Genomic DNA, 25,351 nt, shown 5'->3' with positions numbered 1-25,351 from the left:
ATGACCTCTTCTACTACAGAAATATCAAATAATATTAAAAGTTTTACTATTTTATCACCAAAACCAGGAAGAATTGAAAATATTAAAGTTAAGAAAGGTGATTTAGTTAATGAGGGACAGGAATTAATTGTTATTCAAACAATGAAAATGCAAAATAGTTTATTTGCTATCAAAAATGGAAAAGTAAAAAATGTTAATTGTAAAGTTGGTGATACTGTTGGTGAAGGAGAAATTTTGATTGAAATAGAATAAACTGTTTTGTTGATAAAATTTTTAGTTAACAAATAAAAAATTAAATTGAAAATATTTTTTTATATTTATATTACAATTAAATGGTAAATATCTTTATACATATTCTAAAAATAAATTTAAAAATTTGTAGTATATATTTAAAAAACATCAATAGAGATTGTAGTATTTTTTTTTATCATATTAAAATTATATTTGATGGATGATGGTAAATGTTTTGATACTAGTTATTATCTTTTTTACAAAAATTTTTTTATAAATCAAATGTAAAATTAAATATTCATTGATGTATTTTGATAAATTATTTTTAATATAAAAAAGTTTATATAATAATAAAATAGATTTATCATTCTAATTTCAAGATTATTAGATTAATAGTCATATCAATAAGAATTTTATAATAAATTTAATTTAACCATAAAAAATAATATTTTATTATACATAATGTTTTGTATTCATGTTTTATTTTATTAATGAAAAATTATTTATTATATTTAATTATCTAAAAAAAGTATAATTATAATTTCCCACATTTTTCAAACAAAAAAATGAAGCAAAAATAAATTTGTCATTTTTTATATCATCAATAAATATTTATTATGTTATTTATGTTTAAATTTGAATAATATATTTAAAAAAAATTTATTTATAATTTATTTAATAGAAAATCTTATAATAAATAAAAAAAGATTTAAAAATTAAATTTTTATAGAATTAAATTTATAATTGGCATAATTTTATTTAACATTTGTAACAAATTCACACAAAAAAAAAAGTATTTTGTTATTGCATAATTTATTTAAAACTTTCTTAACAAGTTTAATTTGATTCAACATCATAATCATCCTCATCTTTATCATCCTCAGTAAAAATATCCTCAAAATGAGTTCCTTCTTTTAATTCTCCTGTTAAATTTTTAACAACAATTGAATCTGTAATTGAGGTATAATCTGTTGTACCAAGTTTTCTTCTAATTGAATCTCTTATACGAGAATCTTGATAATCTTTTCCATGATCTGATATACTAGGTAAATAATCTGTTATTTGATCAACATTATATGATGATCTTGAAATTTTTTCATGTTTTGGAAATAATTGTGGTAAGACTTCTGATATATGACGTAAATGTTCCATTAATTCATTTTCTTTAACTTCAATAGTATTTAATCTTGTTTCTATTAGTGAAACTGCCTCTTTTAATGTACCTTCACTTCTAACAACATCACTTACTCGTGATAATATAGTTTCTGTATTTTCAGAAGTATTTTTAATTCTTGTATCAGTTGAACATTTAAAATTATCTTCTTGTTGTAATGTTAATGCTTCCATGCACTCTTCCTCAAAATCATGTATTTTTTCAACTTGAGATAAACTTAAAAATAATTTTAATGTATTATCAAAAATATGTTCTTTTTTAAAATTTTTTACATTAACAATACCTATTTTTTGGGCAAATTTTCTAATATTAAAAGTATTTCTATACCATATATATTTCCCTATCCAATAAATATGATAAATAATTGTAAATGGTGGTGGTACGACTGGGGAACTTTCATATTTCATAACTTGATGATATCTTTGAAAAAGCCAATATTGTTTAGCCAAGCAACTAACTTCGTTAAATATATTATTAAATGTTGCCATAAGCATACTAATAAGTAACAAATTTGCTATTAATAAAAAAATTGTCATTAAAATTGGGGGAACAAAATTTCCTGGAACACAATTAGTTCCCTCATCTGTACATAAATCAATTTCACCAGCATATACTTCACCATATAACATAAAATATGGTTTATAAAAAATATTTCTAACTAAAACCCATGACCAATTTTCATTAGGATAAAAAATACTTTGTCTTGGTAAACCAAATGCTAATAATGATATAAAAAGTAATGCAATATGATATGACATTGCTATAACCATTTTTAATACCATTGTTATATAAATACCAAATTTTGGATGAATTGTTAGATAATCTAATATTTTTAGAATCCATATTGTTGAATCAATTGCTAAGATAACACGACCATCTTGTGTTGTTGTTTCAGAAGCTGCTCTTAATATAAAACCAATAATATATAGTGTAACTGCTAATGTTGTAATCCAATTCCATGTATCAGAAAAAAAGAAAGTTAACTTTTTTTTTATTTTTGTTGGTTCAGACATAAATAATTTTCTAATTTCTTCTAAACCAAATACAACAACATAAACAAAAAGAATATATTCTAAAGGTCGAACTTCATTTTCAGTTTTTATAAGAAGAACATAAATATTAGCCATTAAAAAGGCAACATAACTTAAAAACCATGTCCAAAATGTAGTGATAGGTGCTGATATAAATTCATATAACTTTCTTTTAGCCTTAATTTTTTTTGGTTTTACTTTAACAATTGGTTTTGCAACACTTTCTTTTTGTTTATTTTCAATATTAGATTGATATTCTTGAGATTTTTTAAAATTATTACTTTTATTTTTTGTATTATTTATTAATAATGTTGGATCAAGTATTTCTTTTTTTGTTTGTGTTGATTTTATATCAATATTCTCTGTAACTTGATGATTATTATTAACATTATCATTTGACAATGATATTGTTCGTTTTTTATTTGTTCGTTTTGTAATAACATTTGAAGTACCTGAATCTATTGATTGCCTTCTTTGTTGTTTACTTTCTTTTTTAGAACGACGTAATCTACTTGGTAAGATAGATGAAAAATGTAATGATTGATTAGATCCAAAAAAACTTTTACTTCCATGTTGATATGATTCACTATCATCATCAGAACTGGAACTATTATCAGAATCACTAGTATCAGTATCATCTTCAGAAGAAGAACTATCATATACCTCATTTTCATGTTCAGCAGCTGTCTGAGGTTGTAACATTAATTCTTCTTTTGTTTTATATTCTAATGCAAAAATACTTGGAAAAAATAAAATTCCCATGATAACTTTTAAATTTGAATTACTTCTAATTCTCATACCACCATGCCATAAGTCAGCTAATAACATTTGACAACATGGATGAGCTAAAAATTGTTTATTATTTCCCATTACTGCTAATGAGATATTTGTCTCATTACCCCAATATTTTAATTCATAAGTTAATAAATGTAAAGTTTTATCATCATCCTGACGATAACAACAATCTAAAAGATCTAATGCTAAATGTTTAAATTCTTCAGCATTCTTTTTTAAATCATCACTAATCTCAACATCAAGATAATCTTCTCTGGCTTCTTTGGCTAAATTTCTATTTAATGCACAGGCAATTAATGCTTTTGCCATAGATTCTTCACCATGTTCCCACATACAACGTGCCATTTCATGTCGTTTTGTTAAAACAGCCCAAACAAGTAATTCATTAAATGGATAACGAAATCTTAAATTACAATCAGATGAATAATTATTATTATTTTTTAAATTATCTTTAAATGATTTTGGTAATGTATTTTCTTCTAAATTTATAACAACAGTTTTTGGTTTTTTATTTGGTGAATCATTAAAGGCTGACTTCATTCTTTTTTTCCATGAATTATCATCATTTTGTTCTTGGGTAGATGTATTAAATGGAAAAAAATTTGATAATCGACGATTTGGTGAATTATTATCAATTTTATTAATTTCATCAACTCTTTTTTTGGTAGAAATTTTATATTCACAATATTTTTTTCTAAATTCATCACTACTATAATAACTTTTAAAACCATTTCCAATTAATTTTTCCATTGCTAAACCAATATGTGTTAATTTATAACGATAATTATGATTTATTTTAGTTACATCCCTTACAATATAGTATAATGTATTTGTAGGTCCTTTATCAGAATTATATAATTCTTCTAATCTTCCAATTGTTAAAAATTTTTGCATATCAACACCATTCTCTAACAATAGGCGAACAAAATCAACACGATCATAAATCAATGCTTCTATCATAATATTATGTAAATCTTCCATTTTCCATTCAATGTTTGGATGAAAAATATCAGATCGAGCAATGTCTACCCTATTCCATGATAATGCAAGTGATAATTGTTCAGTTGGTGTTAAATCATACCCTTTTAATAATGCAGTTAATATAGCATGATCAAAATCATTTTTATGTTCACCACCACTTCTAAATATTGTTAACATTTCTTTTTGTGATGCACATGCTAATAAATCTTTTAATAAATGTTCAGCCTCAATTTGATTTAATTGAAAAACTGATTCTATTAATGATAATAGTTGTTTTTTTAATATTTCAGGTAATTGTCCATCTTCTTGAATATAATGATGAGTAAATGATAACATATCTGATGCTCTACCTGAACCATCACAAACAACAACAGGTGTCTTTGGTATTGTTGTAACATATTGAAGTGCAGTTCTAATTGAAAATGTTCCACCTTCTAATATAACACAAACAACTGGAATTGTTTTACCTTTATTAGCAATTGTTTGCCTCTCTTTAATATATGTTTCTAATCTTCTTCGTAATATTATTTCTGAACCCCATTTTCCAACTGTACCATTGTCAGTCAACAAAAAGTAACTATGTCTATTATTTAAAGTGATAAAACGACTTTTCATATTATTTCCAGTTTTTCTATACAAAACAGTATGATCTTTTCCAATAAAATCTTCTCTTCTTTTTAATAATCCCCATGGTGCAATGCCAATTGATATTATTTTTGTTTTATTTCTATTTGAATTTTGACAATTTTCAATAGCAGCAGCAACATGTTTTGTTACACCATCATCACAACCAGATGTTATAATCCACGCTCCAGTTGTACTAGCCGATTTTATTAAGCCATTTCTAAATATACGGGCTAATTTTGGTTGTAGATTAAAATTATTTGTACCTCCATGTATTGATATAACTAATTTTGGTGGTGGAATTTGCCAAATATTTTCTAATAAATGTATTATTGAAGCACAATCAGAGTCAAATGATAATCTTATATATTGTGATTTTATTGGTCTTGGTCCACCCTGAAATTCAATTGTTCCATAAGCATCTGTTGGAAGTAATTTTGTATGATTTTTAATTGACCATCGACATGATCCTTTAATATAATTTTTATTCCAATTTTCTTCAGTTTTTTCAATGTCTGTCTCTGAATTTAATCTTTTTCCATTTTTTATTGCTTCAAAAGAATGTTCATTTTCTAATCTTCCACATCCACAACGTTGAGATTCTTTTAATGTTTTAATATATTTATTACATTCTCTTTTGTCAAATAATTTATCAATAGCAACAATATATTCATCATCAGTATCACTAGTACTTTCTTTTCTCATAATATTTCCTTCATTTAAATAACTATTTATAGTCATTGACTGAAGTGACATCTTTACCATATCTTTCCAATGATGAATAGAAACATTAACAGGTGGTGCATTAACTCCATGTAAATGAAAATGACGATGTTTTCTGATCTTTCTTTTATCATTGTCTGTTGCTGGACTATTTTTTACTGAAATTTGATTAAAATTCATTTTTAGACAGAATAATAATAATAATAATAGTCATATGTTTTAAAATAATTACTAAAATATATAATAAAAATAAATTACTTTTTCTAATGAAATGATGAAAAAAAATATTATGCTTAAAGTGAAAATTTTGTTATAATAATATGAATATATTAGTATTTTGATAAATGAATAACGACATATTATTAACAACAAAAAAATTTCTTTCTTATTATAGCAAGTTTTTAAAATAATTTTACTTTGTTTCAAGCTAAATTATGTATATATATGTATATTTAATAAAAAAAAATATGTATATATAGATAATTTAAATAAAAATTAAAACTAATTGTTTTCTATTTTTAAGCGGATTTTTTATAAGTAATTAAATTTTTTTTTTGGTTTTACAAATTTAAAAGATAATTTTATGATAGTAAAATAATTCTCTAAAAAATAATTTAAAATATAAGTTAAAAATAAAATCAGCATTAAAATATAAAAATACAATACAAAATATTTAGCTTGTTTATTGAATGTTTTTATTAAATTTAATATATACATATGTTATATTTAAATAACTTACTTTAATTATGTTAACATATGTATATATTAAGTTGAACTTTAAAAAAAAGAAGATTAAATAAAAAAAAAAACTATATATTGACATTTTTTTTGGTAACAATAAACAATATTTACTAAACAGATTTTCTTAGTAATGAAAATATATCATTTGAAAAAGTACAAGTTATATACAAATATGAAACTTAGAATTATATACTATTTCCAGTTTTCTTTTAACAAATAATACTTTATTAACAAAATTAAAAATTATTTTTTATGTTTAAAGAAATATAACATTTAAAAGTTTCAAAATATAATGAATAGATTTATAACCTATAATAAGTTTTTAATTGCTTATTAAGTAATATCTTTCATAATGTTATAACTAAAATTTTTTTATTATATATATCAAACAAAATTTAACTTTATTAGAATACACCCATAAATCGCACCTTGTATTTTAAATGTTTAACTATTTTTAAAATATATCAATTGAAATATTATATTTACATTTCCAAAATTTAATAATTTTTGAATAAAAAAAGTATTGTAAAAAATACTTTTCTATTTGTACAATCGCAAATTTTTGAATCTCCAAAAATATATAATATATGTAAAAAAATTTTTTTTGAATGATTTAAACTGCTAATTTATTTTTATTAACATAACAAATAATTTATTTATTTTATAAATATCAATTTATCCAATGTTTATTAACTTTATTTTTTAAGTATAAGTGTATAAAATTTTTTTTTATCAAACAATAAAATTGTACATTTTAAAAATATTACTCAATAAAAAGTTTCAAATACCTGTAAAAATGTATGAAGAGAATGTATTGAAAAAGGTAAACATATTTAAAGATAATATCATTTATATATGAATAAAAAAATATATACTAATTTATAAATTTTTGCAACACTATAGTTCACAAAATAAAAACGTAAATTATACATTTGATACTAGTTAAAAAAAATCATTTTTATATTGTTATTGGTTAGATAGAAAAGTTTTTAATTTAAAAATTTATTAGTTTAGTTATGGTTAATAATTTTAATACAAAAAATAATAGTAAGTTTATATTTAATATAAAAATTAATATTAATAAAATAGATTTTAATAATTCTAATCCTGGAATTTTATCTGAAATTATTATTGTATTGGCACATTCATTGATAATTATTACATTTCCACTTTCAGTATGGTTTTGTTTCAGAACAATTAATGAATATGAACGAGCTATTGTCTTTCGTCTTGGAAGAATTTTACAAAATTCTGAAAAAGGACCAGGATTAATTTTTATTAATCCACTTATTGATAATTATATTATTATGGATTTAAGAGTTTTATCATTTATAGTTCCTCAACAAGAAATTTTAAGTAAAGATTCTGTTACAGTTTCTGTTGATGCTGTTGTAAATTAATTATAATAATTATTTTTTTATTGGTTTTTTTTTTTAATTTATAGGTTTATTTTCGTGTTTGTGATTCAATTAAAGCTGTTACTAATATTGAAGATTATAAAAATTCAACACAATTATTAGCTCAAACAGTTTTAAGAAATATTACAGGTACTAAAACATTATCAGAATTATTATCATATAAAGAAAATATATCTCAACAACTTCAAGTAATATTAGATGATGCTACAGAACATTGGGGTGTACAGGTACAAAGAGTTGAACTTAAAGATGTTTGTATACCTGAAAGTCTTCAAAGAGCAATGGCAGCAGAAGGTGAAGCAACAAGAGAGGCAAAAGCAAGAATAATAGCAGCAGATGGTGAAAAAGAAGCATCAAAAGCATTAAAAGAGGCAGCAGATATTATTTCAGAAAATAAAAATGCAATTCAATTAAGATATCTTCAAACATTAAGTCATATTGGTCAGGATAACTCAACAACTATCATTTTTCCATTTCCTGTTGAATTTTTATCTTCTATAAAAAATTTAGCATAAAAGTATACCATCTAATATACCAAATATATTTATTTTTAATTCATATATGAATTTGATATTATTTTATATTTTAATAAATGCTTCTTTAATATATATATCTGTTAGATTGACTATTATGTAACTAAATGGTTTTATTTTAAAAGAACATATAAATTTATTTATAGTACATGTTTATGTAATAAATATATCATTTAAAATACAACAACAATATTTTATACATATATAAATATAAAAAAATAAGAATAAAATAAAGTATAATAATATATAGTTGTCTAATAATATTGTAAATAGTTTTTTGCACATCTAATATAATATATTAAAGGTATATTTTTTTTACAAAAAAAAAAAAAGAAAATTTTCATAACATAAAAACATTAATTTTTCTTTTTAAATTATACCCATTTTTAATAATAATAAGAAAAAAAAAAGATGACATTAATTATTAATTTAATGTTATTATATATAAAAAAAACCTTTAAAACATTTTTATATTTTTATCAATTTTTTTAACTTAAAAAAAAACATCAATGAATGTAAAATATTTACATTTTTTAATGTTTCATCATTCTTATAAGTATATAATTTTGAAAAAAAAAATATATTTTTATTAATCTCTGTTACGTTATATATATATATATTATAGTTATTAAGACTTAAAAGTATATTAATATAAAGTATATAAATACTTTTTTTATCTAACTATTTTTTAAAAATTATATATAAGATAAAATTTAAAATAAATATTATTATTTATAACTAATTTCAAATTTAATTATTATGAAATGAATAATTATTTAAAAAATATTGATATTAAAGATAGTTATAACATAAGACAACTTAAAAATTATAATAGTATTGAAATTTCAGAACAATCATTTTGTTCTAAAATTATCAATTTTTTATCAATTATTTTATTAATTATAACATTTCCTATATCTATATTTGGATGTTTTAAAATTATCAAAGAATATGAACGAGGAATATTTTTTCGTCTTGGTACAATTTGTAGTGGTGAAAAAGGTCCAGGATTATTTTTTGTAAATCCATTTATTGAAAAATGTATTGTTCTAGATTTACGATTAAATACTTTTGTTATTCCATTACAAGAAATTTTATCAAAAGATTCAGTTACTGTTAATATTGATGCTGTTGTATATTATCAAGTAATAAACACTTTAAAAGCAATAAATAATGTTGAAAATTATGAAGAATCAACAAAATTATTATCACAAACTGTTTTAAGAAATATTTCTGGAGGAAAAAATTTATCAGAATTGGTAGAATTTAAAGAATCTATTTCACAATATCTTCAAAAAATTCTTAATGATACTACTATAAATTGGGGTATTAAAATTAATAAATTTGAGTTAAAAGATATTTTTATACCACAAAATAGTCAAAATGTAATGGCTATTGAAGGTAAAACAATAAAATTGGCTAATGCAAAAATTATTGCTACAAATGGTGAGAGGGAAGCTTCAAGAGGTTTAAAGGAGGCTGCTGATATTGTATCAAAAAATTCAAGTACAATGTACTTAAAATATCTTCAAACATTACATAATATTGGAAAAAAAAATAGTACAACAATTATATTTCCTTTACCAATAGATTTAATGAATTATTTATTTAAAAGTTTTAATAATACAAAATCTAATTAAGATATTATAGATATGAATTAATAAAATTTTTTACCATTTAATAATTTTTTTTTCCATTTTATTATTTTCTAACAACAAAACAATTAATTATTATAATATTTTTATTTAGTTCAATTTACTGTTACCGGTAAAAAAATTTCTGGCTTTTTGTTACCTTCAGATCTATAATCAGCAAGAACACCCATACGTTTTTCTTCTTGTTCATAAATTAAATAACCTAATAATGTATGATTTTTTGAATTTTTATCAATTTCTGAACGATATTTTCTAATTGTTTGTGGTATAACATTACGAATTGTATTTACCATTATATTAATATATTGTCCATATAAACAAATTCCTATAAACATTAATGGTAATTCTCTTGTAATATATAAATATGTATCTACAGGAACATTATATCCAAGTCCAATAAGACCAAAATTTTCATAAACATATGTTATTGAATAAATAATATCATCATCTTTTCCAACTAATGATGCTTGATATAAATGATTTGCAGTACAAACTATTAATATGATTATTAAACTTCCAACTGATACATAAACTTTTGGCATTTGTTTAGCTTTACCTTTTTCTAATTTTTTTTCTTTAATAGCATCAGTAATTTTTCTATAATAAATATTTATTATTTTTTTTTATAAAAATTAATATTTTACCTTCTTAATATTTTTTTTTGAAGATTAAGTTTTGTTTTATAATATAATTTAATAACACAACATATATATGCTTCTGAAAGATCAACATAAAATGCAATAACTAATGGTATAGCAATTAAAGTAAAAAATATTTCAAATATCTTTCCATTATCAGTTAAAGGATAAATATCACCATAACTAAAAAATTAAAATATATTAATATAAATATTATAATTATTTAATATTCTTACCCTAATGTTGTGCTAAGTGTATAGATAAGTGACATTGCGTTCCAAATATTTACTTCTTTAACATCAGAAATATTAAAATTTCTATGACAATTATCAATATTTTCAATAATTTCAACAAGATTTTTCATTAAATCTAAATCATTTATTTCTTTATTAAATGATTTTGATGATAAACTTTTTGTAATATTTTTAACATATATATCAATATTATGAATAGATTCATTTTTAATATCTTTACATCTATTTTCATATATAGCTTTCCTATTTATACTAGCATCTCTTTCAAATGTCTAGAAAAAAAAAAATTAATAAAAATAATAAGTTAATTAATTAAAATTTTATAATTAATACTTACATAAACACAATAAACTCCTAAGCTAAGATACATAGCTATTATAATAATATAAGTAACAAATCTAATTTGTACAGTTTTATTTTTTTGTTCTTCCATTTAACAATACTTCTTGTTAATGTATATTAATGAATAAACTTTAAAAAAGTAAGTTTCAAGAAATATAAAACTGACTATTTATATATTATATTATTAAACCTTCCCTGTTTACAGTTATAAGCTAAAATTTACTCCACGCCTTATAAAAATTATTAACAATGTCCTATATATATATATATATATTTTTTTAATATCTTTTAATACATTCCTCGAATTAAAAATGGATATTTTAATGTATAACTAGTAATTTAATAAGATCAAAATTTGATCATAAATCTTCTTTTTGCTGCATTATGTCTTCTTCTTGCTGAAATAATTAAAAATATTTTATATCAAAAATCATAAAAATCATTTAATTTAAATAACTACAAAAAAAAAGGTAATATGTAAGATAGTTATTATATTTTAGTCTTTGAATTTTTGACTTTCAAATTTAAATAATAAAAAGTAGTTTAAAAAACTATTTTAAACAATTTTAGAACTCATAATTTATTTTTGGTAAATGATTACTATATATAAAATGTTAAAGATTAACTTTTGTTGTAAAATTTTTGTATACTCTACTTTGTCATTTAACTATTTATGTTAAAAATCACTTATATGTGAATTAAAAATGACGCCATATTATAGTTATATAAAGTGTGTCGTTAATGTGTAGCAAATAATAGAAAATATTACCAGCAAAATAATACAAAAATGCAGCAAAATTTTTGATCTCATTTTGGTCTTTTTTTTTTATTATTATCATATAAATAAAATTTCCTGATGTCAAATAGAAATATATTTTTTTAAAGTACAAAATGAAAAAATAATTAAGATGATTAATTTATAGTACAAATAAAGATTAAAATATTAATATTAAGATTCATAAATTTTATTCTTAAAAAAGATAGATAATTTAATTAAAAAAAAGACAAGAATAAAAATTTTTATATTTATATTTATAAATAGTATTATTAAACAAATAGATATTTGAAATAAAATAATTTAATTTAAATTTATATTAAAAAAATATAGAATTATTAAAATAGCAATATTTTTTTATAAAAGATTCACATTATTTTTTTTGTTTAAATCAAGAATAAAATTGTAAGAAAAAAAATGACATTCTAAAAAGAAATACTTTTTTTCAATTTAAAAATGATTTTTATAATTTAAAACTTATATTGTGTCAATTTTAACTTCTATAAATCATATAACAAACATTCACGTTTTAGAAAGATATATTTTTTTTTTTTGTAAATATACAAACATATTAGGGATATATTTTTTTTATAAACATTTGTTTGTTTTAATACAGCTTTATGTATCAAAATGATTTAAAATAATTATTTGTTTTTTTTAGTTTAAAGAAATAAATTTTCATATAGTTTTTCAATGGATATATTTTAAAAATATGATATAATAAAAATTTTAATAAATTAGATTTTTTATTTCGTAATATGTAATAATGTATTGGTATATGTTTTTTGAAATTTCAGTAATATAAAATATATATTTTTTTTTGTTAATAAATATTATAATTAACAATCATTGTTATTTCAATTTATTTATCTATAAAATATATATTGTATTAATATTTTTTTTTTACGTTTTATAATTTTTAACATGCTTAAGAGTATAAATACTAATATGTTCCAAGTATGATATATTTTTTTAAATAATATTAAAATAAATTTATAACAAAAAAATGTAAATTAATTTTGTTTAACAGATTCTATTTTTTTTTAATTTATAAATTACAATAATTAAAATTTTTTTATTATTTGTACTTATATTATTAGATAAATTAAAAAATTAGTATTTATAATAAAGGTTGCCTAATATAGATGTTTACGTAACTACTTTAACATATAATAAATTATTTCTTGTTTTAAATGAACTTTTTTTTTACTACAAAGAATGATGTATTTCTTATATAAATTTCATACAAATAATAAAAAAAAAAGTTAATTTATAATGTATAAAAAAGGTATATTATTTTAAAAATAAAAGATAAAAAACATTTGAAAAGAAATATAATTTTAATAATTTTTATTTTTCTAGGGTTATAATAATAATCAAATTAAAAAAAAATTTTATATTTATAATTTTATTAATAAAAATGTATTGTTTCTTTTGGAGGTATTTGAATTATTTCTTCTTCATGTTTATAAATAAGATATTTTATAAAATCAAATTTATCATTATTTTGTAAATTTTTATTTCTATAATTATTTAATTTTTTTGGAATTAAATGTCGAATAAAATTTATTGCCATATTAATATATAAAGAAAACAAGAAAATACCAATAAGCATTAAAGGCAATTCTCTTGTTAAATATTTTACAGTACTTTTAGGAACATTATAACCAAGGCCTATTAAAGCAAAATTTTCAATGATGTAAGTCAAAGATTGTATTACTGTATCATTTGTTTGTGAAAGATATGATTGATAATAATGATTTCCTGTACATATAACAAATATTGAAATTAAACTTATTAAAAAAAGTACATAATACTGTAACGGTTTCTTATTCATTTTAAATAGTTCATTTTGATAAATTGACTCATTCATTTTTCTAAAAAAAAATTTAATATATTTTTTTCATCTTTTAAAAATTACCTTTTAGAAAATTTATTTTTTACATATAATATAATAAAGTTTAATTTATATACCATAGATGAAAGAACACCTTCTATAAAATCAGTATAAAATGCAATTACAAATGGTATTAATGATATTGAAAATACTATAAAAAATATTTTTCCTTCATTTGTAATAGCATAAACATCACCAGAACCTAATGTTATTGTTATTCCATATATAAAAGAAATTGCATTAAAAATATCAACTTCTTTAACATTAACACCACTATTAAATAAATGACATTGATCTATTTCATCAATATTTTTTAAAATTTTTTTATAAAAAATTGAATTTATTGTAAAATTAGATGAAACTTGTTCTATATCTTCTTTCATCATACTATCAAGATCTTTATTGATATCTGATAATGATTTTATACTTATAAATTTACATCTTTCATTATATTCTTCCTGTCTTTGAATACTAGCAGAATGTTCAAGATACTATAAAAAAAAAGTATAAATATATATATAATAAAATTTACATACATAAAAAAAAATAACTCCATATCCAAAATATAAAAATATTATAATAATATAAATATACAATCTAATTTGAGTTTTCTTTTCAATATTTTCCATAACTTTCTTTAAAAAATTTAAAAAAAAAATAATATATATATATATATATATGTATATAAATATAAATTTATTATTATATTTTTTTTTTACAAAATTTATATGTCTATAATCAATATAAAATAAAGTTAATCATTTTTAAATAAAAATGTTATATTTCTTATAAAAATATAAAAATTTTATTATACTAATTTTGTTTGCTTTTATAATATACTTTAAAAACAAGGTCGAATTTTTATTAAATGATATAAATAATTTTAGAAATAATATTATTAGAAACCCTCCTGCTGATTATTTAATAATAAAACTTTAAGTGTAACATAATTTATATATTAATACCTATATAATTAAGATTGACAATATCTTTAACCAAAATTGATATAAATTGAAAACAATGTTTTTTTTTATAATAGGAAGCAACCATGTGAATAATTTTAATAAAAATATATGATCATTTATATAATATATTATGTTATATTATTAAGTGTAGTGTTTAGTATTACTTTTACTTAATTATATTTTATGAAATATATATATATCCAATTAAATGAATATAATTGTAGTATTATTAGTTATAAATTTGTGTAGCAAATTACTAATAATGCAGCAAATTGATCTTTATTTAATCTTTGTAATTTAAACATTTAGTAATGCCTATATTTAAAAATATTCATTCTACGATCAAAAATTGTAAAAATTAAAATTAAAAAAAAAAGTATTTAATAACTTTAAATATTTTTAAATTAAATATATGTATCATTTTTTAGTAATAAAATATCTTCATGGAAGAAACTGTTAAAGTGACATCATATAAAATAAGATTATATGTTTATTTTATTATTGTTATAGCTGCTTTAATTTTTGGAACAATATTATTTTATGTAGGTTAATATGATAAATATATATATATCTATTTTTTTAGTATATTGAAAAAGATGATGCAGCTAAGGTTTATGAAGATTACATTAATCGGTGTTCAGTAACAAAAAAAGAAGTTATTGAAAAATTAAATAATGAATTTTTAAATAAAAAAAGAATTATATTACATGACAATATGATTAATGATAAAATTAAAGATGATTTGTACAAAACTATTACATCATTATTTAATAATATTGATACATGCCATAGACAATATGAATCAAAAAAAATATACAAATTTGACATGTCAAAATCAGCTGTTTTTACATTTTCAATATTATCACGTATTGGGTATGGAACTGTCTATCCACATAATTATGGTGGACATATATTTTTTTTTATTTTTGGTATTATAACTATACCAATTTTTATTTCTTTTTATATTGAACTTTATGAAAGTATAATGAGGTTAGTTATAATATTATTATTATTATTATTTATTAATTATTATTTTAGTAATAATCAAAAAAATCGTGATAATGGTGTTTCTAAAAAGTTATCTCGTATAATTATGGCAATAGTTATTCTTATTGTTGTTGGTTTAAGTAGCATCCTAAATCATATATTTGAACTTGCCTTGATTAATAAAAATATAACAATTGGTGATCATTTCTTATTTTTTTATGATTCTGTATCAAAAATTGGTTTAGGAAGTTATGAACCTGATAATTCAATAAGATTTTTACTAGTAGAAGTACCATTAATATTTATTGGTATAGCATTTTTTTCACTTTATGTTAATACAGTTGAACAATACATTCGCCATGACCTCCCATATTATATTACTAAAAAATTTAAAGAAAATAAACTTTTCAAAGAAAAATGGCTTAAATATATTGTAAAAGATGTTGAAAAAAGAAATTTATATTTATTATCTGATTATAGAAATACAAAACAAAATTTTTAAAAATATATTTTATATTTAAAAAAAATAAATTTTTTTTTTCTTAAAATGCAATACTATTCTTTTGATTACTATTGACAGTGCATTTATTTATCATTGAAATTGTAATAATTTTTGGTTTTTCTATCTTTTTTTGAAAAAAAAAACAAATATTTTTTTACCATTTTTTTTCTTATATTTTTATTAAAAATTATATAAATTATTGAACCAGAACCATGACTAAAAATCCACATAACCTGTCCTAGTATGACAATCTCACCATCAACAATATAAAATTGCATATAAACATAAATTGTTGAGGCTAAAATAAAATATAATCAACAAAATTCAAAATACTTTTTTTTTTACCTATAAAATTTCCCAGGCAAACTAATCCTGATTGAATAAATAATGATTTTTGAAACTTATTTATAGTAACATTTTTTTTAATATTATATTTTAAATATATAACTATACAAAGTATCGTATATAATGTACCCAAAAAAATCATTTCAAAAATATTATTAATTGTATGAATCCAATTTGAATAGTTAACTTTTACAATTTTACCTTCAACATTTACTCCAAAATATGGATCAAAAAACCATGCATATAATTTTGGGGTAAAACTTGCTTTTGATGTTAATAATGAACAACATAAAGCATATATTGTTGTTCCAATAAGCCATAAGAAAACTTTTTTACCATTAAATAATTTATGAGCAAGATTTTCATTTACTAAATCAAGACAACGATTTAATGCAAGAACAACCACAGTAATACAACCTGCAAACCATCCAAATAAAGCTACCTGTCCAGTTATAAACATTAATAATCTAAAAATAATAATTTATTATTTATTAATAAAAATTAACCTGTTTTGGCAAAATACACTTCCAAGAATTGAAAATGATCCTGTTAATAAACTATTAAGTGATAAAGTAATTAAATCAATAATACTCAAATAAACCATTATTTTATAACAACTATATTTTGTAAATTCTTTATCAAACATTACTATAATAATAGGAATATATAAAAGAATAAAAATTGTTCCAGGAATAATGTATAATAAACCAATTCCAACAGAAGGTTTTCTTTCTAGTTCCCATTCATCATATGAATAGAAATCACAATTGTAATATGTTTCATATGTATATTTTGTTGGCAAAAATATAACCATATTTAAAATAATATATTTATTAAAATGTGTAAATGATTTATTTAAAATATTAACAAATAAATTGAAAAAATTATTTTTTAAGTTACTTTATTAATAAAGGAAAAAAAAATTGCAAATGTATATTACATCCTTTAATTAATCTTAGTTATTGATATTTCAATTTTAATCTATTGTAAGTAAATAAAAAAAAATTATAACTTATAAACAAAGATTATATTTTAAATAAAATATATAATTAAATATTAACAATCTTTTATAATATCTATTTTTAATTTCTATACAAAGGAAGTGGAAAAAATAAAATTAAAAGAAATTATTATTGAGAATATGATTCATTTTTTTTTTCTAAATAATGTTTTGTTTAAATTTATTATTTATGATTTATTTATTCTATTTATTAAAATATTTTTTTTTAAATAGAAATTTCGCCTTATATGGTGAGATGGCCGAGTTGGTCTAAGGCGTTGGACTTAAGTTCCAATCTCGTTAAGAGGCGTGGGTTCGAACCCCACTCTCACCAAATCTTTTTATAAATAAAAAAAATTATATTTGTGGTGTTTTCCAGATTATTAATATTACAATGACATCATAGTATCTTTATTATTTTTAAAAATTACAATGTAAACAAATGGTTTTAAAAACATTTTTTTATTTACAATAAAAGAATATATTTCAAAAGATTTTAATATTTTGATTTTTGGTTATTTAAAAGATTTTATGAATATAAGAAGTATTAGTAATTTTCAGAAAAAAAAAGATTATAAAAAGCAATTTCTAAATTTAGTTTTTCAGTTTTCAAAACATATTTTTTTCATTCACGCAGCTAATACAATTAAATTTAGTTTTTTATGCTGTTGGCAATTTATGTTTCTATACTTTATCATAATAATATATTTTTTTACAATATTTTTTAATACTTTTCTGTTTTAGAAAAACTATTTTTTTCTTGTTAGCTTTATATTTTTTTCAATTTAAATTTCAAGAGAACAATAAAGTTTTACATCTTAAGAAGATGTATAAATAATCAATTCTTTTATTATTTACCCTTCTATTGAATACAGTAAAATAGATGTTAAGTATATTTTGTTTGTACCTTTCCGCTTTTTTTTCTATCGGCAATATTTGAAATTTTTTTTTTCAAATTAGAAACATGTTTCTACAAGTTATCAAAGGATTATTTTTCAATTCATAAAAAACTTTTGAAATAAAAAAAATTATGTGATTTAATATATCTTTTTATCTACACTTTTAAAGTTTTAAAATAATGACATTTAGATAAATTATATCATTTCAAAAAATATGTGATAAAATATAGTTTTGTACCTGGTTTATAAAATTTTAATTTCATTTCAATGTCATAATATGTCTTTAAAATAAGTTTAATTTTTTTTAAATTGTTTAAAAATGACAAATAATAAGAAATTTAAAATGTATATTAAAAAAAATTTAATAGGTATTTATTTACCCCAGTACAATAAATTAATTTGATTCCTAAATTCATAAACTTTCACTTTCATATTTTTGAAAAATATTTTTAAAAATTATTCATAGATTATATCTTAACATGAATCTTAATTCAAAAGGTGGTTAAAATTTTTAACTTTATTTGCACTTTGTTAACTATCGTATCAAATGTTTTTTGTTTGAAGTAAAATTTAAAAATCAAACTTTTTTCAAAGAATTACTTTTAAAATGATTTTTAGATAACTGTGTATGATATTCCCTTTTACTGATGGTTTTTATCATTATTTAAACTTTTACTTTATCATTTTATATATTTAATAAACTTTTTATAAAATAATATTAACTTTTTTTTCTTACAGATTAATTCAAATTTCATTGTAAAATCCTAGTATGTTGCTTGTGAAAAACTTTTCCACAATTTGTAATCTTTGATTTTAATTACCTTAGTTTTCAGAAATGTTGCTAACTTTTTCTCAGTATAAATTTTATTTTTCAAAAACTTATTAATTTAATGAACTTATGAAAAATTATATTTCTTATTATTATACTAGTAATTTAAATAATTAAAAGCACTATAAAAAAAAATTATTTTTATACACATATTAATTTTGAGATTTTTCAAAAAAAAAAATATTTTTAATGTATAAATGATTCATAGTGATTCTGTTTTTGTGTTTAAAAAGATTTTTTTTTTCTTCAAATATTTAAAAGATATTATCATTAAAAATTAATACATTAAAAATAAATAGAAATTAAATTATATATTTTTATTGAAAACTGAATAATACTCAGGAAATTGATATTTAATTTTTTTTAATGATAAAGAATTATAAAAAATAAAATTTTTTTGTATAATTGTATTTATGTGTAAATTTTAAGATTATTTTAAAACAAACTTTAACAATAAAAAGTTTTTTTTTGTTTATACATAAAATATCTTGTATATTCTTTTGGTAATATTTGATAAGATAATTAAAGTTAAAAAAAATATAATTATTTAATTTTGTCATTGGATAATGATGTCTGATGCATCAGACCATATAAAACATAGAGAATCCTATCATTTACTCTTAATTATTTACATATATTTATAACACCGTTTATAATAAATAAATACTTAACTACAGTTAACGTATATTTAAAGAATTATTCTTATTAGAGTCTCTAATGAAGCTTCTCATAAATCCCTACCGGGATTACAATTTGTAAATATTTTTTATTTATTTAAAATTGTCGATTTTTTATGAAAATAATTACTTCCTATATAGTTATTATACTATTAAATTGATATTATATTATTTGAATTATTTCAATGAAATTAATGATTATACTTTTAGAAATATGTTTAATTTATTAATTCTCCTATTCATATTATTTTCTTGTTTAAATGATACAAACAATTATTTAATTAGTTTTATTATATACATCCTTTAATAGGCATCTTAATAACTGATTAAATAACTTGTAAACACAAATAATACATTATATAAAAAATTATAATGAAATAAAAAGGAAATAATACATATTAAGTTATATTGTCAAAAAAAAATGATATTTATATTGAATATATTATTTTGACGATAATCTGACTAAAGAATATATTGGATGACTTGAAATACTATTAATTGTTAATCTACTTCTTGCTGTTGTTTTTTTTGTTTCTGCTCTATCAAGCTCAACTACAGTATTAACTAAAATATCAACAACTTCCACAACATTTGTCTCTCTTTCCAATTCAGTTTCTTTTAATTGACTATTAACTTTATGACATATTATATTTTTATTTACAGTGTCAATTTTCTGTTCTTTTTTCGTTGTATCATAAACACAAAACGTTACCAAATCATTTACTACATCAGTAACAATTTTTTTATCTTCTTCTTTTATTGTTTCAAAAGGACATGTACTTTTTATAGTTGTCATGTCATCATATAATTTACGTTCTGGTGTTACAGGAGCTGAATTATTTTGAAAACATTTTTTTTCACAATCTTCATCTAATGTACTAAGATTTGGAACACTTTGAACCATAAAACGATTTTTAGTTTGAATAGATATTTGTTTATTTGATTCTTTATTTTGATTTCCTACAACATTATCTTTTGTACATGGAGCTAAATTAGTAAAACTTGATGCTGGTGATACACTAAATCTTCTAATTCTTTTAACCGGAACTTTTTGTTTTGGTGGTGGAATATTAAGAGAGGGAAGTGATGCTGATAAATTATGCGATAACCCGGAATGTATAACTTCTTTTACAACTGTTGGATTATCATGTTCTGATTTATCAATTTTTGATTCTTGTGCACTTTTATTTATATCATGTAATGATCCTTCCATTTTTATTACCCGTTCTTTTATATCACTAATATGCTCCTCACATGTTAATGAAGAGGATCGTATAACTTTTAAAACATTGCGTTTTTTGGTTGAAGATCTCCCCACTCTATTAACAGCTCCACTTGAATTATGTCTTTTTCTCATAACATTAACTGAACAATCTGATTCAGCATGAACTAAACCGGGTGGACGAAAAATTGTTGCTAGTGATGTTGGCATATCAGAAAAACCTGAATCTTTTAAATTTTCTTCATTTGAAGATTGTTTATTAAATATTTTAGAAGGAACATTTCCTGACATTAATAATTTTAATGATTCACCAAGTGTTAATGTATCATTATTATTAAATTCCGATTTTTGAACTTTATCATGAAATACATAATTATGTTTTTTATCATCTAAATTAATATTATCATATGATATCCAACCATCTTCATCTTCGTTATCATCAGTCTCTGAATTTAATTCATTATTTAATGGTATTTTTTCTTTATCTAATAATAATCTCCTATTTCTATCACAACATTTTTCTAATTCTTTAAAACATTCATCAAATGTATCCTGTAGTTCTTGGACCTATAGTAAAATTTAATAAAAATATCAATACAAACACAAATAAAAAAATAAAACATATATTATAATATATATATATATGTATTAACAATATCAATTAAAAACTAACCTTTTCAGAATTTGCTACACTACAACTTTTATCAATATTTAAAACAGTAATTGTTGTATTTGTTTTCATTGCTGAATGTAAGGCAATAAATCCAGCTAAACTTAATTTTGGATTACTTCTTATATCTAGTCGAACTAAATTTTTGTTAACAGTTAAACATTCAGCTAAAAATATAACTGATTGATTATCTAATTTAGTATCTTGTAATCCAAGTCTTTTTATACTACATAATGGATTTTGTAATGCTGGTTTTAAATCAAAAATACCAGCATCTCTTATATCATTACAACCAATATTTAATGTTTCTAATTTTCCATAACCATTAAGTGCTCCTGCTAAATAAGTCATACTTTGTCCCGTAATTTTATTATTCCATACAACTAAACCACAAAGTTGTGAATGATGAATAGCCCAACTTGTTTTAAGTGCATCACCTATATATTTTAATCCTTCATCACAAAGTAAATTATTCCTTAAATCTAATAATTCAATAGTATCATTTCTTGAAATAAGTGTATATAATGCTTCACCATCTTTACTATTTAAATTATTATCACCAAGATATAGTTCTTTTAAAACATTATTATATGTTAATGCATGAACTAATTCTTTTATATATAATCCTGTCAAATTAACATTTTCTAAATGTAAACACGTAATTGATTGACTCATTTTCATTGCCCATGCAAACATTGAAAAACTATTGTCATTTGTAATTGAGGTATAACGGAGATTTAAATAATTTAATTCATCACAATATGGAATGGCACTACAAATACTATACCAACCATTTGATGATATTTTGTTATTAAAAGAGAGATTCAACCTTTCTACTGGATTATAAAATTTAATTAGTTCTCCAAGTATCTCAGCAACATTATCATCAATAAAACAATATTCTAAGTCAATAACAACAAAACTTGTTGCTTTCAATATTTCTTCTATAGCATCTAAATGTTGAGCACTTATTTCTCTTTTGTCAAAAGATAAACAATCTTGTTTTTTTCCTATACCAGGATAAAATGACTTAAAAAAAAAATTATAAAAAATTTTTTTTTATATAAATTATTTTAAAAAACATACTTCAATTTGTTTTACTATATATGATAATGGTTCAAGTCCCATTGATTTACACGTGTTTTTGTACTTTTCATAAAGAATTTTTGGATTACAATTTAAAAAATCATTATTTAGAAATGGAGAAACTATTGGATTATGAACAAAAGTAACAACACCTTTTTCGTCTGGTGGAAAATGTACTCTTCTATTATGTGAACATTTTGTAATTGGTACTATTTTATTATCCACATTCATTTCTTCCCCAGTTGTCAAAATATCTGAAAATAAAAAAAAGATAAATCATAACTTGTGGTTAAAATGTTAGAGAATAAAAAAAAATATATTAATGTTTTACTATATAATATTAAATATTATTGAGGTAGTTGTAAAAATAGTATTTGCCTTCATATATATGTATATATTTTTTTTTAAACTCTCATTTTTTTTTTTTATTAAATCATATATATATACATTTCTTCCAAAAAAATCTTCACAAATTAATACATAATTATACTTTTTAACTTGCCATTTTTATTTTTTTTTAACATTTTTTCAATAACCTCATTATCTGCTTCAGATGCTACAGCTACAGTAGTTGTAGGTAAATTTATATTACTATCACTTTTTGAGGTTGTTGAACCTGAGGATGAAGAATCAGAAATGTTATTACTTGTTTGAGAAAATAACTGTGATGGAATATGATTGGGTATTGATGAGATAGGTGGTTGAGGCGGTACAGTTGTCCCAGAAGTAGCTGCTTCATAAACTTTTAAAATACCTTGAAAACTTGTGAATAATTTCATACTACCTTTTTTTTTCTTTTAATATATTTTATATGATTATTACTTTCTTCCTTCAAGGTCTTTAATAAAATGACTCAATAACATGCACCTTAGCTGAGCATGTGACTAGAAGGGGAAATCTTAAAAAAAAGAAAAAAAATATAGAGAAATCAAAGTATTCATTAAAAAGGTAAAAAAAAAAATTTTTATATAGATATACATAATTAAATAATGGTTAGTTAACTTTTATAAATATATAATGAAAACAAAATCATAAAAATATAGATAAGGTAATGATAACAAAATATTTTAAAGAAACTTTTACATTTTTATTTGGTAATGGATACTATTATATTATAAAAATATATTTTCATTCTATAATTAATAAATTTTTAAAGAAAATTCTTTAATTATAACATACATAAACCATCATGTGTTTAAAAGCCAATTATATAAATAGATAAATGTTAAAATAAAAATTTACGTGGATAATTATAAATCATTAAAAGATAAAAAAAAAATTATATATATATATATAAAATCTTGTCACTAAAATAATTAAGATATATTTATTATAAATATTAATAATAAAAAGCTACTTTGTTTTATAATGAATAATACAAGAAAATATAATTTATCGACTATTTTAAGGATTGTAGTATATTTGTAAATTAAGGTAAATATGTAGTTAAGAGTAGAATGATATTCAATTATTTATACCAACTTCAAATATACAATAGAAAGTCACTTAAATAGTTACTGCAACGCTTCAAATATTCGTTTTTCATTCACCTTTTGGATATAAATAAAAAGTCTTTCTGTGTGGTGAATTTTTTATTTAACCAAACAGTTACAATAAATGTATATTTTATAAATAAAATGGCTCTTATATTATACATTTAGAAATATTTAATTTATTAATAGATATAACTTTGTATTTTTGGTTATTTAATTTCTCATACATTGATATTATTAAATTTTAAAACAGTTTTACATAGAGAAAATATTTGGCCAAAATATTCTATGTGAAATATTAAATTATTGATGACTATTAAACTACAAATAATAATAATATTTTTGTATAATATATATATTTAATAATAAATATTGATATATAAAGTATGATCTTATTATCAATATTCTTGAAAAATGAATAAATGTTAATTAATACTGAAGATCAGCAAACTTCAAAATCTAAATTTTATTTGATAAATGAAAGGCAATTGTAAGAAAAGATTAAACAACAATCTTTAAAATATACTGATAAATTATAAATAATTTTTAAAAATAAAATTTATTAATAAATAGATTATAATTTTTATATAAATATATATATATATATATATATATTTATTTTTTTTTTATATTAATAAAAATATTTTAGAATTACAAAATATAGAATTGATGACAATTTTGAAATAAAAAAAAAATGATTTAATTGTACTATTATTTATCAAAAGAATTTATTATATTAAACATTATTCTATACTTACAAAATAAATAATATATTACGGAAAAGTTATTTAGTCGCAATGCCACATAAATTATATATATATATAATAAATATATATATATAAAAAAAAAAAAACTGTTAAATTT

At 19.9% G+C, this 25,351-nt stretch overlaps 9 protein-coding genes across 9 annotated transcripts; 4 read left to right on the top strand and 5 right to left on the bottom strand.

The window, feature by feature from the left end:
* On the top strand, nt 1-252 carry SRAE_2000449800 (Biotin/lipoyl attachment domain and Single hybrid motif domain-containing protein; the record flags this gene model as incomplete). The annotated part of the gene is made up of 1 exon (XM_024643376.1): nt 1-252. The coding sequence occupies one exon, from the start codon at nt 1-3 to the stop codon at nt 250-252; it is 252 nt and encodes an 83-aa protein (XP_024509051.1).
* Nucleotides 253-1,068: 816 nt separating this feature from the next.
* On the bottom strand, nt 1,069-5,739 carry SRAE_2000449700 (Transient receptor potential cation channel subfamily M member 1; the record flags this gene model as incomplete). The annotated part of the gene is made up of 1 exon (XM_024643375.1): nt 1,069-5,739. One exon carries the CDS (start codon nt 5,737-5,739, stop codon nt 1,069-1,071), a length of 4,671 nt encoding a protein of 1,556 aa, XP_024509050.1.
* Nucleotides 5,740-7,316: 1,577 nt separating this feature from the next.
* On the top strand, nt 7,317-8,233 carry SRAE_2000449600 (Band 7 protein family and Stomatin family-containing protein; the record flags this gene model as incomplete). The annotated part of the gene is made up of 3 exons (XM_024643373.1): nt 7,317-7,347; nt 7,390-7,691; nt 7,745-8,233. The coding sequence occupies 3 exons, from the start codon at nt 7,317-7,319 to the stop codon at nt 8,231-8,233; spliced, it is 822 nt and encodes a 273-aa protein (XP_024509049.1).
* A 782-nt stretch (nt 8,234-9,015) lies between these two features.
* On the top strand, nt 9,016-9,891 carry SRAE_2000449500 (Band 7 protein family and Stomatin family-containing protein; the record flags this gene model as incomplete). Its single annotated transcript, XM_024643372.1, has 1 exon — nt 9,016-9,891. One exon carries the CDS (start codon nt 9,016-9,018, stop codon nt 9,889-9,891), a length of 876 nt encoding a protein of 291 aa, XP_024509048.1.
* Nucleotides 9,892-10,001: 110 nt separating this feature from the next.
* Nucleotides 10,002-11,231, bottom strand: SRAE_2000449400 (Two pore domain potassium channel family and Two pore domain potassium channel domain-containing protein; the record flags this gene model as incomplete). Its single annotated transcript, XM_024643371.1, has 4 exons — nt 10,002-10,503; nt 10,551-10,727; nt 10,781-11,070; nt 11,136-11,231. The coding sequence occupies 4 exons, from the start codon at nt 11,229-11,231 to the stop codon at nt 10,002-10,004; spliced, it is 1,065 nt and encodes a 354-aa protein (XP_024509047.1).
* A 2,095-nt stretch (nt 11,232-13,326) lies between these two features.
* On the bottom strand, nt 13,327-14,441 carry SRAE_2000449300 (Two pore domain potassium channel domain-containing protein; the record flags this gene model as incomplete). Its single annotated transcript, XM_024643370.1, has 3 exons — nt 13,327-13,792; nt 13,837-14,303; nt 14,349-14,441. The coding sequence occupies 3 exons, from the start codon at nt 14,439-14,441 to the stop codon at nt 13,327-13,329; spliced, it is 1,026 nt and encodes a 341-aa protein (XP_024509046.1).
* A 779-nt stretch (nt 14,442-15,220) lies between these two features.
* On the top strand, nt 15,221-16,266 carry SRAE_2000449200 (Two pore domain potassium channel family and Two pore domain potassium channel domain-containing protein; the record flags this gene model as incomplete). Its single annotated transcript, XM_024643369.1, has 3 exons — nt 15,221-15,319; nt 15,361-15,767; nt 15,816-16,266. 3 exons carry the CDS (start codon nt 15,221-15,223, stop codon nt 16,264-16,266), a joined length of 957 nt encoding a protein of 318 aa, XP_024509045.1.
* A 196-nt stretch (nt 16,267-16,462) lies between these two features.
* Nucleotides 16,463-17,425, bottom strand: SRAE_2000449100 (7TM GPCR, serpentine receptor class t (Srt) family-containing protein; the record flags this gene model as incomplete). Its single annotated transcript, XM_024643368.1, has 4 exons — nt 16,463-16,482; nt 16,523-16,564; nt 16,612-17,078; nt 17,118-17,425. The coding sequence occupies 4 exons, from the start codon at nt 17,423-17,425 to the stop codon at nt 16,463-16,465; spliced, it is 837 nt and encodes a 278-aa protein (XP_024509044.1).
* Nucleotides 17,426-20,458: 3,033 nt separating this feature from the next.
* On the bottom strand, nt 20,459-23,773 carry SRAE_2000449000 (Protein phosphatase 1 regulatory subunit 37; the record flags this gene model as incomplete). Its single annotated transcript, XM_024643367.1, has 4 exons — nt 20,459-21,805; nt 21,912-22,937; nt 22,995-23,248; nt 23,497-23,773. The coding sequence occupies 4 exons, from the start codon at nt 23,771-23,773 to the stop codon at nt 20,459-20,461; spliced, it is 2,904 nt and encodes a 967-aa protein (XP_024509043.1).
* Nucleotides 23,774-25,351: the final 1,578 nt, after the last annotated feature.

The sequence above is a fragment of the Strongyloides ratti genome, assembly GCF_001040885.1.
Source record: "Strongyloides ratti genome assembly S_ratti_ED321, chromosome : 2".
Lineage (NCBI taxonomy): Eukaryota > Metazoa > Nematoda > Chromadorea > Rhabditida > Strongyloididae > Strongyloides > Strongyloides ratti.
The sequence above is the reverse complement of the archived record's forward strand: the minus strand, read 5'-3'. Positions and strand labels throughout refer to the sequence as shown.